Source organism: Pagrus pagrus, assembly GCF_965226575.1.
Source record: "Pagrus pagrus genome assembly, chromosome: 19".
Classification (NCBI taxonomy): domain Eukaryota; kingdom Metazoa; phylum Chordata; class Actinopteri; order Spariformes; family Sparidae; genus Pagrus; species Pagrus pagrus.
The window spans coordinates 19,156,467-19,174,428 of record NC_140203.1 but is presented as its reverse complement, the minus strand read 5'-3'; the positions used below and the strand labels follow the sequence as shown (position 1 = coordinate 19,174,428).

Sequence of the window (17,962 nt, the reverse complement as noted above, 5' to 3'; positions counted from 1 at the left end):
TACTTAACGGCCTAAAACATGAAAAACCAGAAACTGCGATGAGATTAACTTTGTGTCATTTTTATTGTTGTGATCTGCAGATTGTTTTGAGAAGGTGAGCTAAAAGGATGTAAAGGTTGCCATAGCTGATCTTGAGAAACTGTTATACCACAGTGCCTGCAACAGGAAGTTGCATTTTGTACTTTTGAATCTTTTTTTTCCCCTCAAGTGAACCGTCAGTACTCAGGGTGTCGTCATGAGAAGAGATTGAGTGACTTCAGCTGCAGTTGAAATTTACGATGAACCTATTTCCACTCTGTTGTTTACATGATTATTTACATGAAGATTTTTGTTATTATTGTCCTATTGTGTGTCAACAACATACCTTGTTCAATCAGTACATCTTAGTCACAGTGTTTTCAAAGTGCAGCCAGGGGTCAGTGTTGTGTTTTCAGCTAAATAAAAGGTACAGTAGTGGTGTTAGTGTCATAGGAGGGCCGGTGCAAAGCCCCAGCAGACTGCACATATTACTCATAAAATACCTTTTCCTCAGTCCTTCCATATATATTGACATTGTGTCTTCTACTTTATGTTGAGATGCTGAGATTGTGTCTACTGATACTGATCTTGATCCCCACGATTGTTCAAGTTTCTACAAGAGAGATTATCTGTGAATAAAACAATTAACTTGACTGTGTGGCCATTTTTTTAAATAAATTGTCGGTGTAACATGTAAAAAACAAAATTGGACATGTGTCGAGGTAATACTCTCTCAGGCTAACTCTAGCTGCTATTAGCCTGTTAGCTCAGCTAGTGGTGCAGCTAGTGCTCCTATTAGATGACTCTGCCTGGACTGGGAGCTCGTACCAGCAGGGGGAGTGCTGGTGTTGTTTACCATCGTATCACTTTTTATGGTGCAAAGTGGCTCAGGGCTAGCTGGTTAGCATGCTAACTTCAATAGATATCTCTACAACACAATACAGTAACTGGCTGTCTTTGACATATAGTCAAAAACTTTAATTTCTTTATATTCTGTGAATAGTTTTAGTACATTTTTGAATATTTTTAGGTAGAATTCTTACACATTGCCCCTTTAAAACTATGTAGATATTGAAGACATTTACACTGTATCCCAGTACAGAGCTGACAGAAGCTGTACGAAAGACAAAAATGTGATTACTGTAAATATTTTATAACCTGACCCCTTTTCAGAAGCCTTGAACCAAACCTGTTCCAGATTTATTTGCATTATGTATGCACTCTCTCCCTCTCACTCTCTTTTCACTCACACTCTCCATACATACACACTGTTACATCTGCGCACACACACACACACACACGCTGCATTCAGCCCACATCTGCAGTGTCCTCTGTGGGCTAGCCAGCAATGACGTCATTACCGGCGGAGGGCTGTCCCAGCGTGGCACGGATCCAGAAAGTTTGCTTTCTGGTCCTCGAGGGAAAGAAGCAGATTGGTGTATATTGGCATTTATTAGACCGACAAAACAAGCAGTATTTTATATTCACAAACATACTTCCTGGAAAATTACACAGAAATGAAACTGTGATTTAAGGAAGTATACTTGGCATTATGCACCTGAATACCAAACATATTCAGCGTAGCAATGTAAAAATCCTCCTCCTCCAGTTTAACCCTCGCCGTGCTCCTCCCCTTATAGCAATGCAGCACAGTCAGCAGGCCCCTCCAGTGAAGGTCACTGAAAGATCCCACAGTACAGAGCAGGAATGAGGACTGGTACGATTTATAAATAGCCCGCCTGTGTGGCACAACCACACTACAAAGATGTACTTTGAACACAACCTGAGATGGTATTTAGAAAGTCATATTTATTGTGCCAGGAATAAAAAAAGCAGTTGGCGAACAGAGCGAAGGGAGAAGAAATTGAATGGGAGTCTAAGCGCAGACAGACATGCAGGAAAATGTTGTGGAGACATAAAGTACAAATGAACACTGACAGACAGAGATACATTCAAGCTCTGTGATATTATCATACAGTCTCCCTGGGTCAAAGTTCAAGTGGAAAGCCGCAGCCTGGTCTGAATGGCCGGCTTCTGTAAGAGGAGACAGCAGAGTTGCCTTAAAGAGAATTTCACACTCGGCGCTCCAACTTGGATCGAGGATCGCTGTGTTTCAGCCGACCAGGCAACAGCCGACAGTCTGCTGCTATGTGGAGAGCAAGCTCAAGAACACACACAGGAAACAGACGTCATGTACAGGACATGTCACTGTCACTCAGACACTGAATTATTTCTGGTTGTGTGTTCATCAAATTCATGTTTTCCTTTGCTACAGGCAGACAGTGCATGCAACACAATCTTTATAACCTCCTGACAAATTGCCATATAATTACGTCTGGACATTCATGGTCCTCAGAGGACGGCTTGTAATGGTTTAGTCTCTTTTCATTAGGTCAAAGTGTTCCCTTGGTAAAGAAAAAGATACCTTGAAATCTAATTTCCAGATTTTCAGTTCAATTTACTTCGATTATGGCTTTCTCGCTGAAGATGAACCCTTTTTTTATTTTCATTTAGTTTTCCGGTGCTTCACAGCAGCATTCTCCTGAACATCTGAAGTAGATTGGGACTAAAAAAAACGTTCATGAGACGTAATCCATGTCTCTAGAACATCCAAGATCCCAAACTGATTTTGAAACGTTATTTACACCATTTATGAATCTTCACTGCAGCCGCTAAGCTAAAATCTCTAGCATGCACCCTGTCTGAAGTGGTTGCACAACCTCCGCCGCATGTTAAGGTTGTAAATAATTACTTTTCAAATCAATTTTGGATCTTGGACAAGCTGTATGGAGACAAGCCCCAGATATATTTCGTGGACTACGACCTTCCATCGACATGAGGCTGAGCAGATAATGACTGAATTAACATTTTTGGTTGTGTGACAGATAAACAGTGAGCTGCAACTCACTTTAAAGCTCTGTGAAGCCGTGGGGAGCTGCCAATACAGGTGATAATACTCATCACTAGGATTGACCTCTTTCACGCCAGCACATTGTCACTAGATATGATAGAAATATCAATAATGGCTGCTTCAGCTAAAACACCTTGATGTCATAGTGTGTGCTAAACATTTTAACCATTTAGGTTTATCTCAGACACAGATTAGGGTGTTGATTTGAAGGCTTTGTTCACAACCTCACTCTCTCTGTGAGGAGCCTGACAGAGGGCTGTTTCAGGATTAGACCGATGACTCAGTGTTAAGACTTTTGCCTTAACAGAGCTCAAATGCTGGTCCAGCAGCGGCTTAACTGCTCGGATGTTTGAAGAATAGTCCGTGTGGACGCCTATGAGATAGAGAGAGTCATACAAAGACAGAGAGAGAGAGTTTTCTATAAGTAGACTGTAAGTGGTGTCAGTTGTAAGTCTTGTGTCTAAATTAAGGATTACCTTCAACCTTAGAAAGTGCACACACCCCCAGCTGCCACGTTAGCACTAGTGAGGCAGTGCGCTGCATTCACACTCAACAAAACCAACACGCACGACCCAGGAGATCATATTAACATCATCGATAAGCTCAGCTGGCTTTCTACTGAAGAGTTTTCTCCAAAACTGCTGTTTCTGGTTCAGTTTTTATTAATAAGTTATTTATTAGTTTGTTAAACACAGGAATAGATCATGTTCCTGTAGTCATCTGAGGCTCTCAGTGCAAACAGAGCCTCTGTATAACTTTGTGTGTTGTTATATTTGGCAACACTGGGGCAAACAGGCAAAAGTCCTCTGAACTCCTGTGTTGCACCAGAGATCACGCGACTTATAGCTGGGCAGCGTTCTGTTGACCCTCATTCAAAGTGTGTCAAATGTGTCCCAGAGGCCTTGTTTGCTAAAAGGTGCGTGCTGTTAGTGCCGTAGAGGTTCAGGGTTCGATAGCCGAGGGGAGGCTCCTGTAAGTATCGGTCACATCAGACAGAGTGACTTCCAAATGTGGAACCGCAGCAGGGATCACATTTCACATGTCACATTTACATGTAGAGGACAGGTCAACATGGGAGGCACGTTACATGAGGCTGGGAAAATGGGTCTTACATTCTTTGTTCATAATTTAATACATTTTTTATAAGCTGTCGTATGCGCTTCTTTTATTCTGAAGGAATGTTTTGTTTGCCTTTTGTGAAGGATTTTTAATTAATTACCATGCACGACTGAATTCTTCAACGTGCTGGCCCGCCAATGAACCCTAAACATCGCTCTTCATTTCATCCCATAATGCCTCTCCCCTTCCTCTTTAAGCACTACCTACAAATCGGTTTCTTCTCCTGAAATAACCTCAGAAAAACCTTTCTCGCTCCCCACAGTTGCCGATTAATCATTTACAGGACTGGCAAAACACTGCATTTGTGCTCTTCACCATCCCTGTTCTGGATGATGAAGAGCACCCTCTTTTCAGATACAGCCGAATCACCTTCAGCACAGAGCTGAGTGCAACTGACAAGCTGGCATGAAAAGTACGCCTGCTAATGACGCTCTGCCTGCGTGAGCCATCCCTGAGCCAGCTGGACTCAGAACAAGGTCACGGTCTTGGCTTTAGGTTTGAAACACAGACATTAAATAAAGAAAATCTAGGCCTCGGTTCAAAGAGAACTCACAAGACCTTTCTCGACTGAATCTGTCTGTGCTGGGCCGTTTGTTTGTTTTTTGTTTGTATGCACAGATGTTTAGCACAGCATCAGTATATGTTGGTATTTCGAGTGGATCTTGCATATTGAATTGTAAATATTAATTTTTAAAAGTGATCATTTGGACGGGAGATCTGTAAATGTCTTTCCTCACAAATGGATCTAATGGTTCTTATTCAAACATACTATAAAGATAAGGAGTGAATATGGGATAGGATAAATTCATTTAGCTAAAAGCTACACAAATCCAAATTAAATGACTTTTCAGGCTTTGTATTTATAGAGTTGATTTTAAGGTATTTAAGACGTTCTAAGGACCTGCAGACAGCCTCATAATCTTTGTTCTAAGAGACAATGTAGTAGCGCTTTAAAGGTGACAAACACATCCTGTCAAAATAGTCAATTTTGTATTATTTACAAATATTAAAGTCATTTATATTTCAGCATGTTGGTGGTAGGTGGATGGAGTTGCTCAGCATGCTTTGAGACAATGTGTTTGAGGCCAGAGTCATAAGTAAACTGTGTTTAAATGTGTTCTACATCACCACAAATGTTTCCTGTTATGCAGTAATTGGTGTTGATATTCTTCACAAATGTTTCTAATAGATAGACGGTTACTGTTGTGGTAAAAGACAATTTTGCACCATGAGTTAAGTCATTCACACCTCCTATATAACGTCTTTCAGGGACCTTATAGGACTTTCGGGGAGATCATCTCTCTCTGCCTCATTTCTTTCTTGAAGAAAGTGAAAACCTGCTATAATATGTTTGTCATGTATGCATAAATAATATTTCATGCAAATACGTATAGTTTATATATCACATTAATACAAATGTTATATCTGTATAAATATTTATGTATATGACATATATGCCAGAATATGTAACTTGCATACATAAACATTCATATTTGTAATGGCTGTCAATATAATAATTGTTTCAATTTCTAATAGGTTTCATATATAGTTTGTACATATATGTAAATATATTTAATAATGGGAATTGTGTACATATATTACATTTGTATATAGTGCACCATTACTCCAGTATATACTTACAGAGTAAATATTTGTTTGCTGCTATATTAATGTTCAAACATTTAAATATTTAACTATTATGAGATACCTATTTTCCTCTCAAAATGGGAATAATTCATATTAGCACAAAGCTCTTCAATTACCTGCACAACATCTGTCTATCAGTGAATGAACATATAAGAAACAAATATTCACAGATATGACAGAAAATGTGTTTATTTGGTAACCAACTCCACCTTAATGACATTCAACCATAGCGTAATCATCACAGTATTGCATAATAACAAATGATCTGAGATTGGGATAATATAGTCTATACTGATTCAACTTGACAAAACCTGACAACATCAGTTCTGAGAAAATAATTAACAGGCCTGTACTGTGAGAAATTCAATAAAAGTGGTAGTGAAACAAGGAAATTGATGGCCAGCAAAGCTGTTTTACAGGGAAAAGCCAAAATCTCTTGATGCATGATAACACATTAATAGAAAAATTATGTTTAAAAGGCACATTCATCGAACCACAATGGGACAATCATGCATGCACACAGTCCCACCAGATAAAAGCAGCATAAAAGTTAACACTATGTCACAGTTTAGTGGTAAACACATCAGAATACCTGATATTACATACAGTATACAGAACAATTATTGCTTTGATTATTGCTGTAGTAAAAAGTGAACTATGTGCATTAATTCTCATAGATTGTTGGGGAGTATTCAAGCAGCATATGGACAGTGTATATAATAAAGTATCCATTTATACAAATTTAACAATTGCATTAAATTAACCTCTTTTTAAACAGGTGCAGTTTGCATAATCATAGATACTGATGTTCAATCTTTGCTTGAATGATCCACTTAATCACTGGCTATTAGAGGGCTATATCCTCAGAAAAGTCCCATGAGATGACTGTTTCATCCCAGTAATCATGGTGTTAAAAATTGGTAGGTGACAATATGTCTAGGCATCAGGGCTAAATATGGTTAAAGTAGTAAAACTGTTGTTTCAGGAGACTCTTTAAATGTATTCCAATGCCTTTCAGGAGTAAAAATGTGTTTGACGTGATGTGTTTAAATTGCTTGTTTTGTCTGACAAACGCTCAAAACTCAAAAGGCAGCCACTTAATTTACAATTATACAAAACAGAATAAAGCAAATAAAAAGTCTTGTGTGTTTAAGAGCTGGAACCACTGAGTTTTTAGCCTTTTTGCTTGAAAAACGACCTGAACTCTTGATGACTGATTAGAATTGTTGCCAATTGTCTGACGTTAAACAAATTGATTCAGAAGTGAAAGTTATTTAGTTATTTAATTGCTGCTGAAACAATGGTTATAAACACCCTTGACATCAACCCAGTTTTATCCTGGACCACTAGATGTGTTTCAACCTCCAGATGTACCAAATCTTACTAGGATGTATTTATAATATTGTAATAAAGTACAAATGGTCATATGTGTCATTTTAATGTACTGTATCATCATGTGGGTCTTGTGACGGGCTGTACAAATGAGCTTTATCTGGTCCAGTATCCAGTACCAAACTGTACATGCCCCCCTCTCCTCACCTTTTACAAGAGTCCCCACCATTTGTGCACGAGCAGGTTGTCTTCGAAGCCCGTATCAAGGAGGCGGTTGCCACATTCCTCCCAGCGACACACCTCACCCTTGTCCAGCAGCACAAACTTCCACTCCACATGGCTCTCCACAGGCAGGCTGACCACCGCGGCCCAGTTCCCATCCTTGGCCCTCTCTAGTAGGATGAATTCCTTCCAGTTTCCCAGCTCCTGCTGGTTCCCTGTGACAGCCACCGTCTGGTATGGTGACTCAGTAGAATAATGGACACGGAAGGTGACGTTGACATTCTGGGGCATGGGCTGGACAGCCACAACCTTTTTGTTGGTTTCCGTGTTTTCTTCAATATGGGAGAGAGTGCTGGTTTGTTTGACTTCTGTGGACGATGAGATATCTATTGTATCTGTAGAAGTGGTGTCTGTTACAGCAGAGCTGTATTGGCACTCTTCAGTGGGAAGCTGGCTGGTTTTTATTTGGTCTTGGGCAAAAGATGAGGCAGAGAGATTCATCCAGGGAAGAACCTGGTAGTTACTCTCCGTGATCCATTCGTTATTGTCCATAGTCGCCTCCATGATACTGATTTCAGACTTTTCATACTCCTCTTCTTTCTCCTTCTCTGCTTTTGTGTCCTCTTTCTTTTCAATGGTTACTCCTGCCTTCTTCTCTTTAATTTCAACAACCTCAATTACAGGCTTCAACTCTGTCTGTATTTTCAGTTCATCGGTGTAGCTAGTAACACTAGCTGCAATCTGTGCCGCAAACTGATCCATCTCTCTGTGGTAAATCTCCTCAATCTCATGGCCAAACATGTCCTCGTTGGCTGCAAATGATTTATACCTATTCCAATCTGTGTGCTCACTACGGGGTTCCTGGGAGTGACGTGATGGGTAAGGCCCGAACACCATCCCTGCTGTATTTTCATGTGTGACAGATACAGCTGCATCATCAGCAAAGAGGCTGTTTTGAGCCTCTGTCTGCCCTTCAGACTGTAGATCACAATCCATCACCGGAACAACAATATTACCAACGGTCATGTCAAACTCATTACCAGCATATTGCAAATCAGGGCTGACAGCCATGCTTGATATGCCACTCTCTTCACCAAAACCAGGAGATGATATCGCACTATCCTTCTGCTCACTTTGCTCAAAAGATGTCAAGTACATCTGACACAAGGGCAGGCAACTGTCCTTCATTGCGACAGGAGCAGCATCGGTGGTAACTACAGAAAAGTCTTCATTGTTTTTCATGTCGTCACACTGTTGGTCTTGGGAGGAAGACATGTTAAGATGAGATATTTCTTCAGACATTAAAAATGTGTTAAGATTTGCATTTTTGCAAGGGACTGCGTCAGCAGCAGAATTAACGCTTGTCTCGTCAAATGTTTCGTCATTTTCCTTGCAGTCGCTTTGTTGAGCTTGGCAACTTGATGGCAGGTGAGCACAAGCTTTTTCTTCAACTATTACAGAAGCAGTTACGTTTTCAACTGTGTCAGAATCAGCAGCAACACTCGCCTTGTCAAAAACTTCATTATCTATCATTTGGACACTTTGAGGGTCAAGCACTTGGTCATTGCACTCTTCAGCCAACACCTCGGTTTGGCCATTTTTGCTGATTTCAGGCAGATTTTCAGTTTCATGTGATGGAATTTGCCAGTCAAGAATAGAAGCATCAGTATCTTCATCAAGACATGGAGCCATTTTATCTTCTGTCTGCCGTTGAGAACCAAATGACAAGTCAGGGAAATCTGCTACCCCTGGGTTTTGAGCTTTTGCATCAGTGCTGATACTTGACAGACCATCATTAAGGTTGTCAACCTTTGTGCACGCGCTCAAACAGGGCAGGGCCACACTTGAACCATTGACTTCTTCAGTACAGACAACATTGTTGACAGAAATCAGCATTTTCTCTTCCACTTGATCAGCATCACTGCAAAAATCACTGTCCGCTTGATTAAGATCATTTTCCTCCTTTGGTTCATTCTCCACTTCTTTCTTGCTGAGCTGTGGTGAGTGGGTGTCAATATGGACAGCAGTAATTTTGTTCAAGTGGTCTTCATCTACAACTTCTTCAATCACTTCACCAGTTACACCATCATCTCCAACCGGATCACTATCCCCAATGGGCGGCACATGATCAGACTGGTCCTGCTGAGTTGATGGTAGGTTTGTTTCTTGTTCAACTGTTGAAGATGAGATCTCAGCTTGTTGAGCGACTACCTGGGAGTCTGCACACTCCTCTTCTGCCATGTCACCTTCATTTTTCTTCTCCTCCTCTGGAGAGAGAGAATTATTGCCGGAATAGCCACTGTTATCATCCAGAGATGGATCTATTTGATCTTCTCTCTGTGGCTGATGACCTGATGACATGTCAGGGAAATCTGCTTCCCCTGAGATTTGAGCTTTTGGATCAATGGCGATACCTGACAGACCATCTTCATGATCACTGACCTTCAAATTTGCCACACTTGTACTGTCACCTTCTTCACTAGTCAACATTTCCTCTTCCACTTGATCAGCACCATCGTAAAGAACATTGTCCTCTTCTGCCCTTTCATCTTCATTTTCCTCCTCTGGAGAGAGAGAATTATTACCAGAATAGCTGCTGTAATCAATGCTATCTGGACTCTCTTCCTCAAACTCATCTTTGCCATAACAGACGCAAGGGACAGGTACATCTTCAATATGAATTACAGGGTCTTCTGAGTTGGATTCCAAGCTGTTTGTCTCCAGTCTGGTTTTATTATCTTGTTGTGTGTCATCTTCAGCCTTTTCACCCATATGAAGGGTTTGTTCAAGGCAAACTGGATTGTTCAAAGCACTCTCAAAGTTTTCCTCCTCTTGGCTGGTTTTCAAGTCAGAAACATCCCGGTCTGTGGTCATATCTTCATCTTCCTGGCATTCTTCTTTTAACACCTGGACACATGAATACAAAGTTAGTATCTTCAGGTCTAACTGTGCCAGACTGTAGATAAAAATACATATAAGACGTGATAGAAAGTACAAAAGCGTATACCAGAAAATTTGCCCTGAACTCTCACTTTGTGCTAGTTTGAAACAACAGAGAGAATGAGGTCTAAGCAAAATAGATATGTAGGTGAGAGAGAAATATTCCCACATGGTTGGTGCTCCAAATCCTTAAAGAAATGGTTCAGACAAATTGGGAAATATACTTCAGATTAGAAGATGGCAGCACTCTCATATCTGTCTAATAAATATGGAGCTCCAGGCAGGCCACTGGTTAGCTTAGCTTAGCATAGCATGAAGACTGGAAAATGGGGGAAACGGGTAGCCTGGCTCTATCCAAAGGAAACAAAATCTGAAAAGACATTTCTATAACCGCCCTGTGGTATTATTGCCTTTGTCATAACAGCTAACATGTTAGCTATCATTTTGCCGTGTTTCTGGCCACCTGATAAATGAAAGTCCAATATTACCCAGCCAAACTATATTTAAACTTCTGAGAAAAATATCCAATTAACTAACTGTTCTATGTTCCACTTTCTTTACCTGACTTTGTCTACCACCAGCAAAGTTACCTCTAAGCTAATATATTGTGGTGTGGTTTAGCTTCATACCCATACCTCTGAAATGGTCACTATAGCTTACATATACAGGCTCACAAACATACAAGTAGCTGCTCACCTTCTCTTCCTCCTCTTGGTTCTCATCATTAATCGGCACAGGCTCCTCCAGGCAGCTATCAGTATCAATGGCCTCTTCTATTACATCCTCAACAGCGTCATCTGTTGCACCCTGTTGGCAATCAACAGCATCCTCCACCACCATTTCAGCCAAATGCAGACTCTGATTGGCCACTTCTGCATACGTCCCTGCAGCTATGTAAGAGTCCCACACAACCTCTCTTTCCTCTGTGTCATCTGGAGTGGTGTGCCTGGTTTCTGGTGCTTGGAGGTCATTCTTAGGAGGAGAATAAGGTGGAGGTTGTTTCTCAGCAGCAGCAGCAGCAGCAGCAGCCCGACGGTGTCTGATTTTGAGATCAGCCTGAATCAGCTCAACGTCCTCCTTCACATCTGATGAGTCTTCATCTCTCACGTCTGTAACACAAAATGAGGGAGGAAAGCCCATATGTTAGGCAGTAAGAACACACACATACTAAATGCTGCTATAATTTATATTATATTGAGTTTATTTTTGATCATTTTCAAGTCGTACTCATTAAATATTTATGCCTGACTTCATCAAGTGAAAAATGGAATTGAATAAGAGCTCAACCTTTTAAATATTGGAGTGGTCAATGTTAACTCACCTCCAGAAATTTAATGAAAACTGTAAATTAATTGAATCCTTTTTATTTACCTCATGAGTTAATTCTGTCTCTGTGTATCTGTGGCTGAATCCACTATTTATCAGTATCAAGTATTATAGGTAAAGGACTCATAATTCAGAAAAATGCCAACTGTGAGTGTTATCATTTTACGGATTATATTACTGACTTTTTATCACAGATGCATTCTTGTGCAGCTATTTCCCTTTCAAGTCAGGTTTACCTTATTCAGGGAGCCAAAAATCACAAATCACAATGCCTGAGGGGGCCTCGCAATCTGTTCAAGAAAAACTCCAGAACCAACAACATTATAGACTATATTTATATAATTATGATATTAAAGGTACACTATGTAGTTTGGGGAATCAGAAGAGAAAGATCTTCATTTACTGATTTTTTTTTCATCCTAAACAAACTAAATAAACAAGCTCTCTCTGTTTTCATAACTGAATAAACTGAATAAACAAACTGACCTTAGAGAACAACACCATTTCATAATGTTTTGCTTTGAAGCTAGAAAGGTGGCAGGGTCTGCCACATATAAAGAAACAGTGTTCTGGGACTTTATTTTCCTCTGAGAACAGCTTGTTTATTCAATTATGAAAACAATAAATATTTGAGTTTGTATTATTACCTCATTAATATTGTAAATAGTATAATTCTGAGTTTGAATTTCTTCTCCAAAACTACATAGTGCCCCTTTGATGTAATATTAATAAAATTATAAAAGGTGGATGTAAGAATACAAAATTGTGAGCAATTTCTTTCATTGATAGCCGGTAATAAATAATCAGTAAATCCAGAATAACATATGGAATATGTTTGACATTTCACCTTTAGAAAACTGATGATCTGTTTGGCGCATAGGCCACATTAGGAGTTGAAAGAACAGACAAAGTAAACACCAAGTTACTTGAATGATAAAGTAAATGACAAAAAATAATGACTTCATTTTAATAGTGGGGTTCCTGTCTGTCACTGTTCAACAACCGGCCCAACAAAATCTAACCCATACTACTACATACTAGGAGTACATCACTTCCCTCTGAACTGTAGTGGAGTACACAAAATACTGGAGACATTTACTTCTACTACTATGATAACTTGATCTATCCTATATTTATTCCGGACCAGTGTATGAGATCATCTATTACTAATGTCCCTGAGTTAATAATGGCTTTATGTTCTGTTTAGCATGTTATAGCAGCTTATTAATATCTCCTATAGTAGACCACCACTGTAACAGAAGCCTGATATTGATACTGAGATCATCCACCCTGTTATAGACTACTTTAAAACTGATAGTGTCCTTGTAGGCCTAATGTATTTTCCTACAGGACTATATTTCTATGACACCCCTCATCATCACTACACCCTCATTAATATCCCTGTGATCCCCCACACCTGTAGCCCGCAGTGACCTCCCGCCTGATCGCGCTCTCTGCGGGTCTTTTTCTTACCTGTTGCCTCCTCGGGGCTGTCACATTCCTCCGGGCTCGGCTGTCCCTCCGCCGCGAGGCTCCTGTCGCCGCCGTCGGCTGTGGCCTTCCTCCGCTTCCCCCTCACGGTCCGGTAGATGATGAAGCCCGCCAGCACCGACACCATCGCGATGACGGCCAGAGCCACGGCGGGTCCGTGGCGGCCGATCATGCAGAAGAGCGAGGCCAGGTCCACGCGTCTCTCCACGGCCACGGTGTTGCTGTTTTTCAGCGACATCGCGGCGCTCCGTGCTGGAAACAACGAGCCCCTCTTCTAATGAATGTCTACTTCTCTAACGTGGAGGCCTGAGAGATCCGACCGGTGCTGCTGCAGGCTGTCCGTCTGTCTGCCCGTCTGTCCGTCTCTCCTCTTCCCTCCACGCTTTCAAGTGTAGTGACCTCTTGTTGCTGCAGAGCTGCGAAGAGCTGCAGGTGCGGGAGCTCATTGGCTGGCTGCATCACGGGGGCTCAGCATTCATTCATAAAAAGGGAAAGGAGCTTGTTTTTGCACACAGGCGTCAAATTCATCTCCAGGAATCAGGTGTTACATCCCCGATAGGATTAAGCAGCAGTTATTGTCCCTGAAGAGACACCCCGGGCTGATAGGATTAGTCCCATCAGAGGAAAGGATGATCGCCTCCACCCTGTAGTGTGAGCTCAGTGTGGTTGGTGTCCCTATTAAAGGGCAACTTCACCACTTTTATGTTATTTTATGGTATGTTTGTAGGTCTTGAGGAGTGCTACTGGATATGTGAAATAAAAGGTAGTTTAAAACGTGTTGTGGCTCCAGAGGAAGCTGAATGTAATCTGATAAATTACCTCCAGTGATGTCACTGAGTGGCTAAATTGCTTTGTGGGTAATGTAGGCACCAGGTTTTGAAAAGAAAGGGGAAAAAATGCGATATCTCTGGTTCTGCCACATCAATTTTGATCATTTGTCCAACAATGTTATAGGAGTGCAATGTTAGACCAGTGTAAACTCGAAACTTGGTGCCTATATTATCCACAATGCAACTTAGCCACTGATCAACATCACTTCAGGCAATTAATCAGATTACATGAAGCTTCCTGTGGAGCCACAAAAGGCTTTATGCTACTTTTTTCACATATGCAGTAGTACTCCCCCAACACCTGTAAACACACTTTAATGTGTAAAACTAGTGAAGATATCCTCCGAGAAAATGTAGCTACTTCCTAAGTTTGGTGAAGAGAAAGACCAAATTCTTAGTAAGAGTTACTCGTGTTTTTTTCTTCCCATAATGGGTGCAGTTAAAGGGAAATTACAATATTTCTCATGTTTTAGGTTGCAGCTTACCTCCCCTCCTTCAAAAAAAAATGTGTATTGCACTAATGAACTAAGATTCATATTTTGTCCAGACACAGAACAGGATGACATCCCCAATGCAACAAACTAAGCCATTTCAAGTTGTAACTTTTTCCAGAACATTTCCAGAACCCAATGAACAACAGGATCAATGGGTATCAGACAGATAAAAAAAAAAAAACCTCAACGTCAACACATCTATGGATAACATAAAACCACAGAATATAATATTACAGCCTGTGCAAAGTGTGAAAAATCAGCTAACTTTAAACAATCCTAAATGATGGAGTGATATAACATAATTGATCACCTTGGATTTACCCCTGTTTGAGATGTGATAATTGAACAGAAATTGTAATGTGATCAAATAATTAAGGCTGCACAATTTATTTGTATTTTCCATCTCTTATAATGCACACAACATAAGAAACATCAATGTTAAACTTTCAATGAATTAAAACTGTGACACAAGACCTGTGAGTCTTCTTTTTGCAAATTATAAAATAATTCAAACTTGACTGGAAATTCAAGAATAATAATAATGTACTATCGATAGATTTGAAACATTATTGAGGATCAAGTGGGAACACACACCACTAATACTTTCTTACTGTGTTAAAGAGATGATCAGCTATAAAGACACACATTAGATTTTATGTCCATTTGACAATAACATCATTTTTTATTTAATCAATTTAAAAGTTAAATCCATCTATTACGTGTCTTTGTCTGACTGCTGGTTAAATTTAGCACACAATGTGATCAGAAAACTTCCTGATCAAACAGGACCATTTTGGTGACGTCAGCCCTCCAGAGTAACAGCCCCACCCAGTGGAGAGCTGTGGTAAAGACAGGAAAGTTCCTGAACACTCTGGAGCTCCTCCAGTTAGAATATAAAAGCTGGGACAGTCCCACTGCTGAGACACAAAGCAACACAGAGGAGAACAGACACTTTAACAGTGTTTCATCTCACAACAAGACCACTCGACACTAAACTCTCAGTGAAGATGCTGTGCTCTCGTGGACTCCAGTCTGCCCTCAGTCCATTCATGGACTTGTACTGGCCTGTACGCAGTCTGTGGCCAGAGGTCAGACCTCTGCTCTACCAGCAGGATCTACTGCAGAGAAACCTACAGGAGCTCCGCAGCCGCCTGGAGCTGATGGACAAACTTCAACACAACATCCTGGAGGAGACGGAGCCTTTCCAAACCAGTGTGGCCGTACAACCGCTCTCCTACCAGCTGGAGAAAGAGGGAGAGCGCTTTGGCCTGACCCTGGACACTCAAGGCTTTTCCCCAGAGGAGCTGTCTGTCAGGCAGGTGGGCAGGAAGCTGAGAGTCAGCGGGAAGACAGAGAAGAAGCAGGAGGACGAGGAAGGCTCCTACTCTTACAGACGCCACCAGTTCAGACGGGAGTTTGACCTGCCTGAAGGGCTGAACCCTGAAGACGTCACCTGCTACCTGGCTCCAGACGGGAAGCTCCACATCCAGGCGGCCGAAGCTCCACGTGTGGAGGAGGCTGAGAGAGAGCTGACTATCAAGAGGAGCTTGGAGGAGAAAACACAGCAGAGTGTGTGTTCACAGAGAGAAGACAGCAGCAGCAGCAGCACAGAGACAGACAACAGCACACAGGACAAAGCTCAACACATGGACTCATCTACAAGTTGTTAACAATGAGGTTTAAATAAAAATGTGTTTCATTCAAGTGTTAAATGATGATCATATCTGTGCTTCTGTATTTGTATAGCTGAGGATGATGAATAAATATATTTAAATTGCAATCATGTTTTTTTGTTTTCTATTCTTCCATGTGTTCACGTGTTTGACAAATAAATCTGATTCTGATAGAACATGAAGTTACAGTCATGACAGCAGATGTTGATGTTGCTGCAGAGAAGATGCAAATTCTCAAACGTGGATGTTTCACACACATGCAGACAAGATATCAACCATCACCTCAGTTTCAAGATGGACACCCAAGATTAGTTATCAATTCAGTATCTGAGCAAATGTGAAATATGGTCACAGTCTCCCTTCTGTTCCTGAGTTATAGTGTTGAATAATGTACAGAACAGTATGACGTCACAGTGAAGCTGACCTTTGACCTTTTGGATCTAAAATGTCATCACTTGGTCATTTCATCCTGTTGGACATTTATGTGGAATTCATAATTATTAATCAAAAAGACATTAAAAGGAAAAATGAATCAATCATAATTAGCGAATGAGTTCTTGAGTTATGTCAAATCATGTTAAATGAGGTCACAGTGACCTTTGACCTTTCACCATCAAAATCTAATCAGTTCTTCTTTGAGTCCAAACGGATATTTGTGGCAAATCTGAAAAAATTCCCTCAAGAACGAGACAGACAGTCAACCTGAAAACCCAACGCCTCGAGTCACGGCTGTCGCTGGTGTGCAGACATAAAAAGTCTGTTTTCTTAACTGGTTGATTTGAACTCAACGTATACAGAGTTAATTTATAATGATGACTGTTTGCATGAGGTTATTTCAAACAGGAAACTTCCTGATAAATCAGGAGTTATCCAGTGACGTCAGCCCTCCAGAGTAACAGCTCCACCCAGTGGAGAGCTGTGGTAAAGACAGGAAAGTTCCTGAACACTCTGGAGCTCCTCCAGTTAGAATATAAAAGCTGGGACAGTCCCACTGCTGAGACACAAAGCAACACAGAGGACAACAGACACTTTAACAGTGTTTCATCTCACAACAAGACCACTCAACACTAAACTCTCAGTGAAGATGCTGTGCTCTCGTGGACTCCAGTCTGCCCTCAGTCCATTCATGGACTTGTACTGGCCTGTACGCAGTCTGTGGCCAGAGGTCAGACCTCTGCTCCACCAGCAGGATCTACTGCAGAGAAACCTACAGGAGCTCCGCAGCCGCCTGGAGCTGATGGACAAACTTCAACACAACATCCTGGAGGAGACGGAGCCTTTCCAAACCAGTGTGGCCGTACAACCGCTCTCCTACCAGCTGGAGAAAGAGGGAGAGCGCTTTGGCCTGACCCTGGACACTCAAGGCTTTTCCCCAGAGGAGCTGTCTGTCAGGCAGGTGGGCAGGAAGCTGAGAGTCAGCGGGAAGACAGAGAAGAAGCAGGAGGACGAGGAAGGCTCCTACTCCTACAGACGCCACCAGTTCAGACGGGAGTTTGACCTGCCTGAAGGGCTGAACCCTGAAGACGTCACCTGCTACCTGGCTCCAGACGGGAAGCTCCACATCCAGGCGGCTGAAGCTCCACCTGTGGAGGAGGCTGAGAGAGAGCTGACTATCAAGAGGAGCTTGGAGGAGAAAACACAGCAGAGTGTGTGTTCACAGAGAGAAGACAGCAGCAGCAGCAGCAGCAGCAGCAGCACAGAGACAGACAACAGCACACAGGACAAAGCTCAACACATGGACTCACCTACAAGTTGTTAACAATGAGGTTTACATATGTGATTCAGACAAGCGTTACATGATGATGATAGGTGCTTTTGTATGTTAGGAATAGACTATAATCAATAAATATTTTAAAAGTTAGCCTGTCACTTCTTTTGGTGTTAACCATCTATTGAATTCAGTCTAGAATGAAAAAAGTGAAGCCTTGATCTCATAATTATGCCTCAGTACCTCATGAT

General features: G+C 41.3%; 3 protein-coding genes across 3 annotated transcripts; 2 read left to right on the top strand and 1 right to left on the bottom strand.

The window, feature by feature from the left end:
• Nucleotides 1-5,866: 5,866 nt before the first annotated feature.
• Nucleotides 5,867-13,696, bottom strand: LOC311275441 (uncharacterized protein). Its single transcript, XM_084384016.1, has 3 exons — nt 12,989-13,696; nt 10,886-11,298; nt 5,867-10,156 (listed from the first exon to the last, which is right to left on the bottom strand). The coding sequence occupies exons 1-3, from the start codon at nt 13,242-13,244 to the stop codon at nt 7,238-7,240; spliced, it is 3,588 nt and encodes a 1,195-aa protein (XP_084240142.1). The 5' UTR covers nt 13,245-13,696; the 3' UTR covers nt 5,867-7,237.
• Nucleotides 13,697-15,224: 1,528 nt separating this feature from the next.
• On the top strand, nt 15,225-16,055 carry LOC311274994 (heat shock protein 30-like). The gene has a single exon (XM_084383129.1). The coding sequence runs from the start codon at nt 15,338-15,340 to the stop codon at nt 15,998-16,000; it is 663 nt and encodes a 220-aa protein (XP_084239255.1). The 5' UTR covers nt 15,225-15,337; the 3' UTR covers nt 16,001-16,055.
• An 852-nt stretch (nt 16,056-16,907) lies between these two features.
• LOC311274860 (heat shock protein 30-like) lies at nt 16,908-17,762 on the top strand (the record flags this gene model as incomplete). Its single annotated transcript, XM_084382859.1, has 1 exon — nt 16,908-17,762. Exon 1 carries the CDS (start codon nt 17,088-17,090, stop codon nt 17,760-17,762), a length of 675 nt encoding a protein of 224 aa, XP_084238985.1. The 5' UTR covers nt 16,908-17,087.
• Between the last annotated feature and the right edge of the window lie 200 nt (nt 17,763-17,962).

Bases quoted from the DNA above. Each gene is read 5' to 3' on its own strand.
- LOC311275441 (XM_084384016.1), bottom strand. From the start codon at position 13,244: ATGTCGCTGAAAAACAGCAACACCGTGGCCGTGGAGAGACGCGTGGAC. The intron at 11,299-12,988 runs GTAAGAAAAAGA...TTTGTGTTACAG, and splicing joins CAGCCCCGAGGAGGCAACAG to ACGTGAGAGATGAAGACTCA. The intron at 10,157-10,885 runs GTGAGCAGCTAC...TCATGTGTCCAG, and splicing joins ACCAAGAGGAGGAAGAGAAG to GTGTTAAAAGAAGAATGCCA.
- LOC311274994 (XM_084383129.1), top strand. From the start codon at position 15,338: ATGCTGTGCTCTCGTGGACTCCAGTCTGCCCTCAGTCCATTCATGGAC.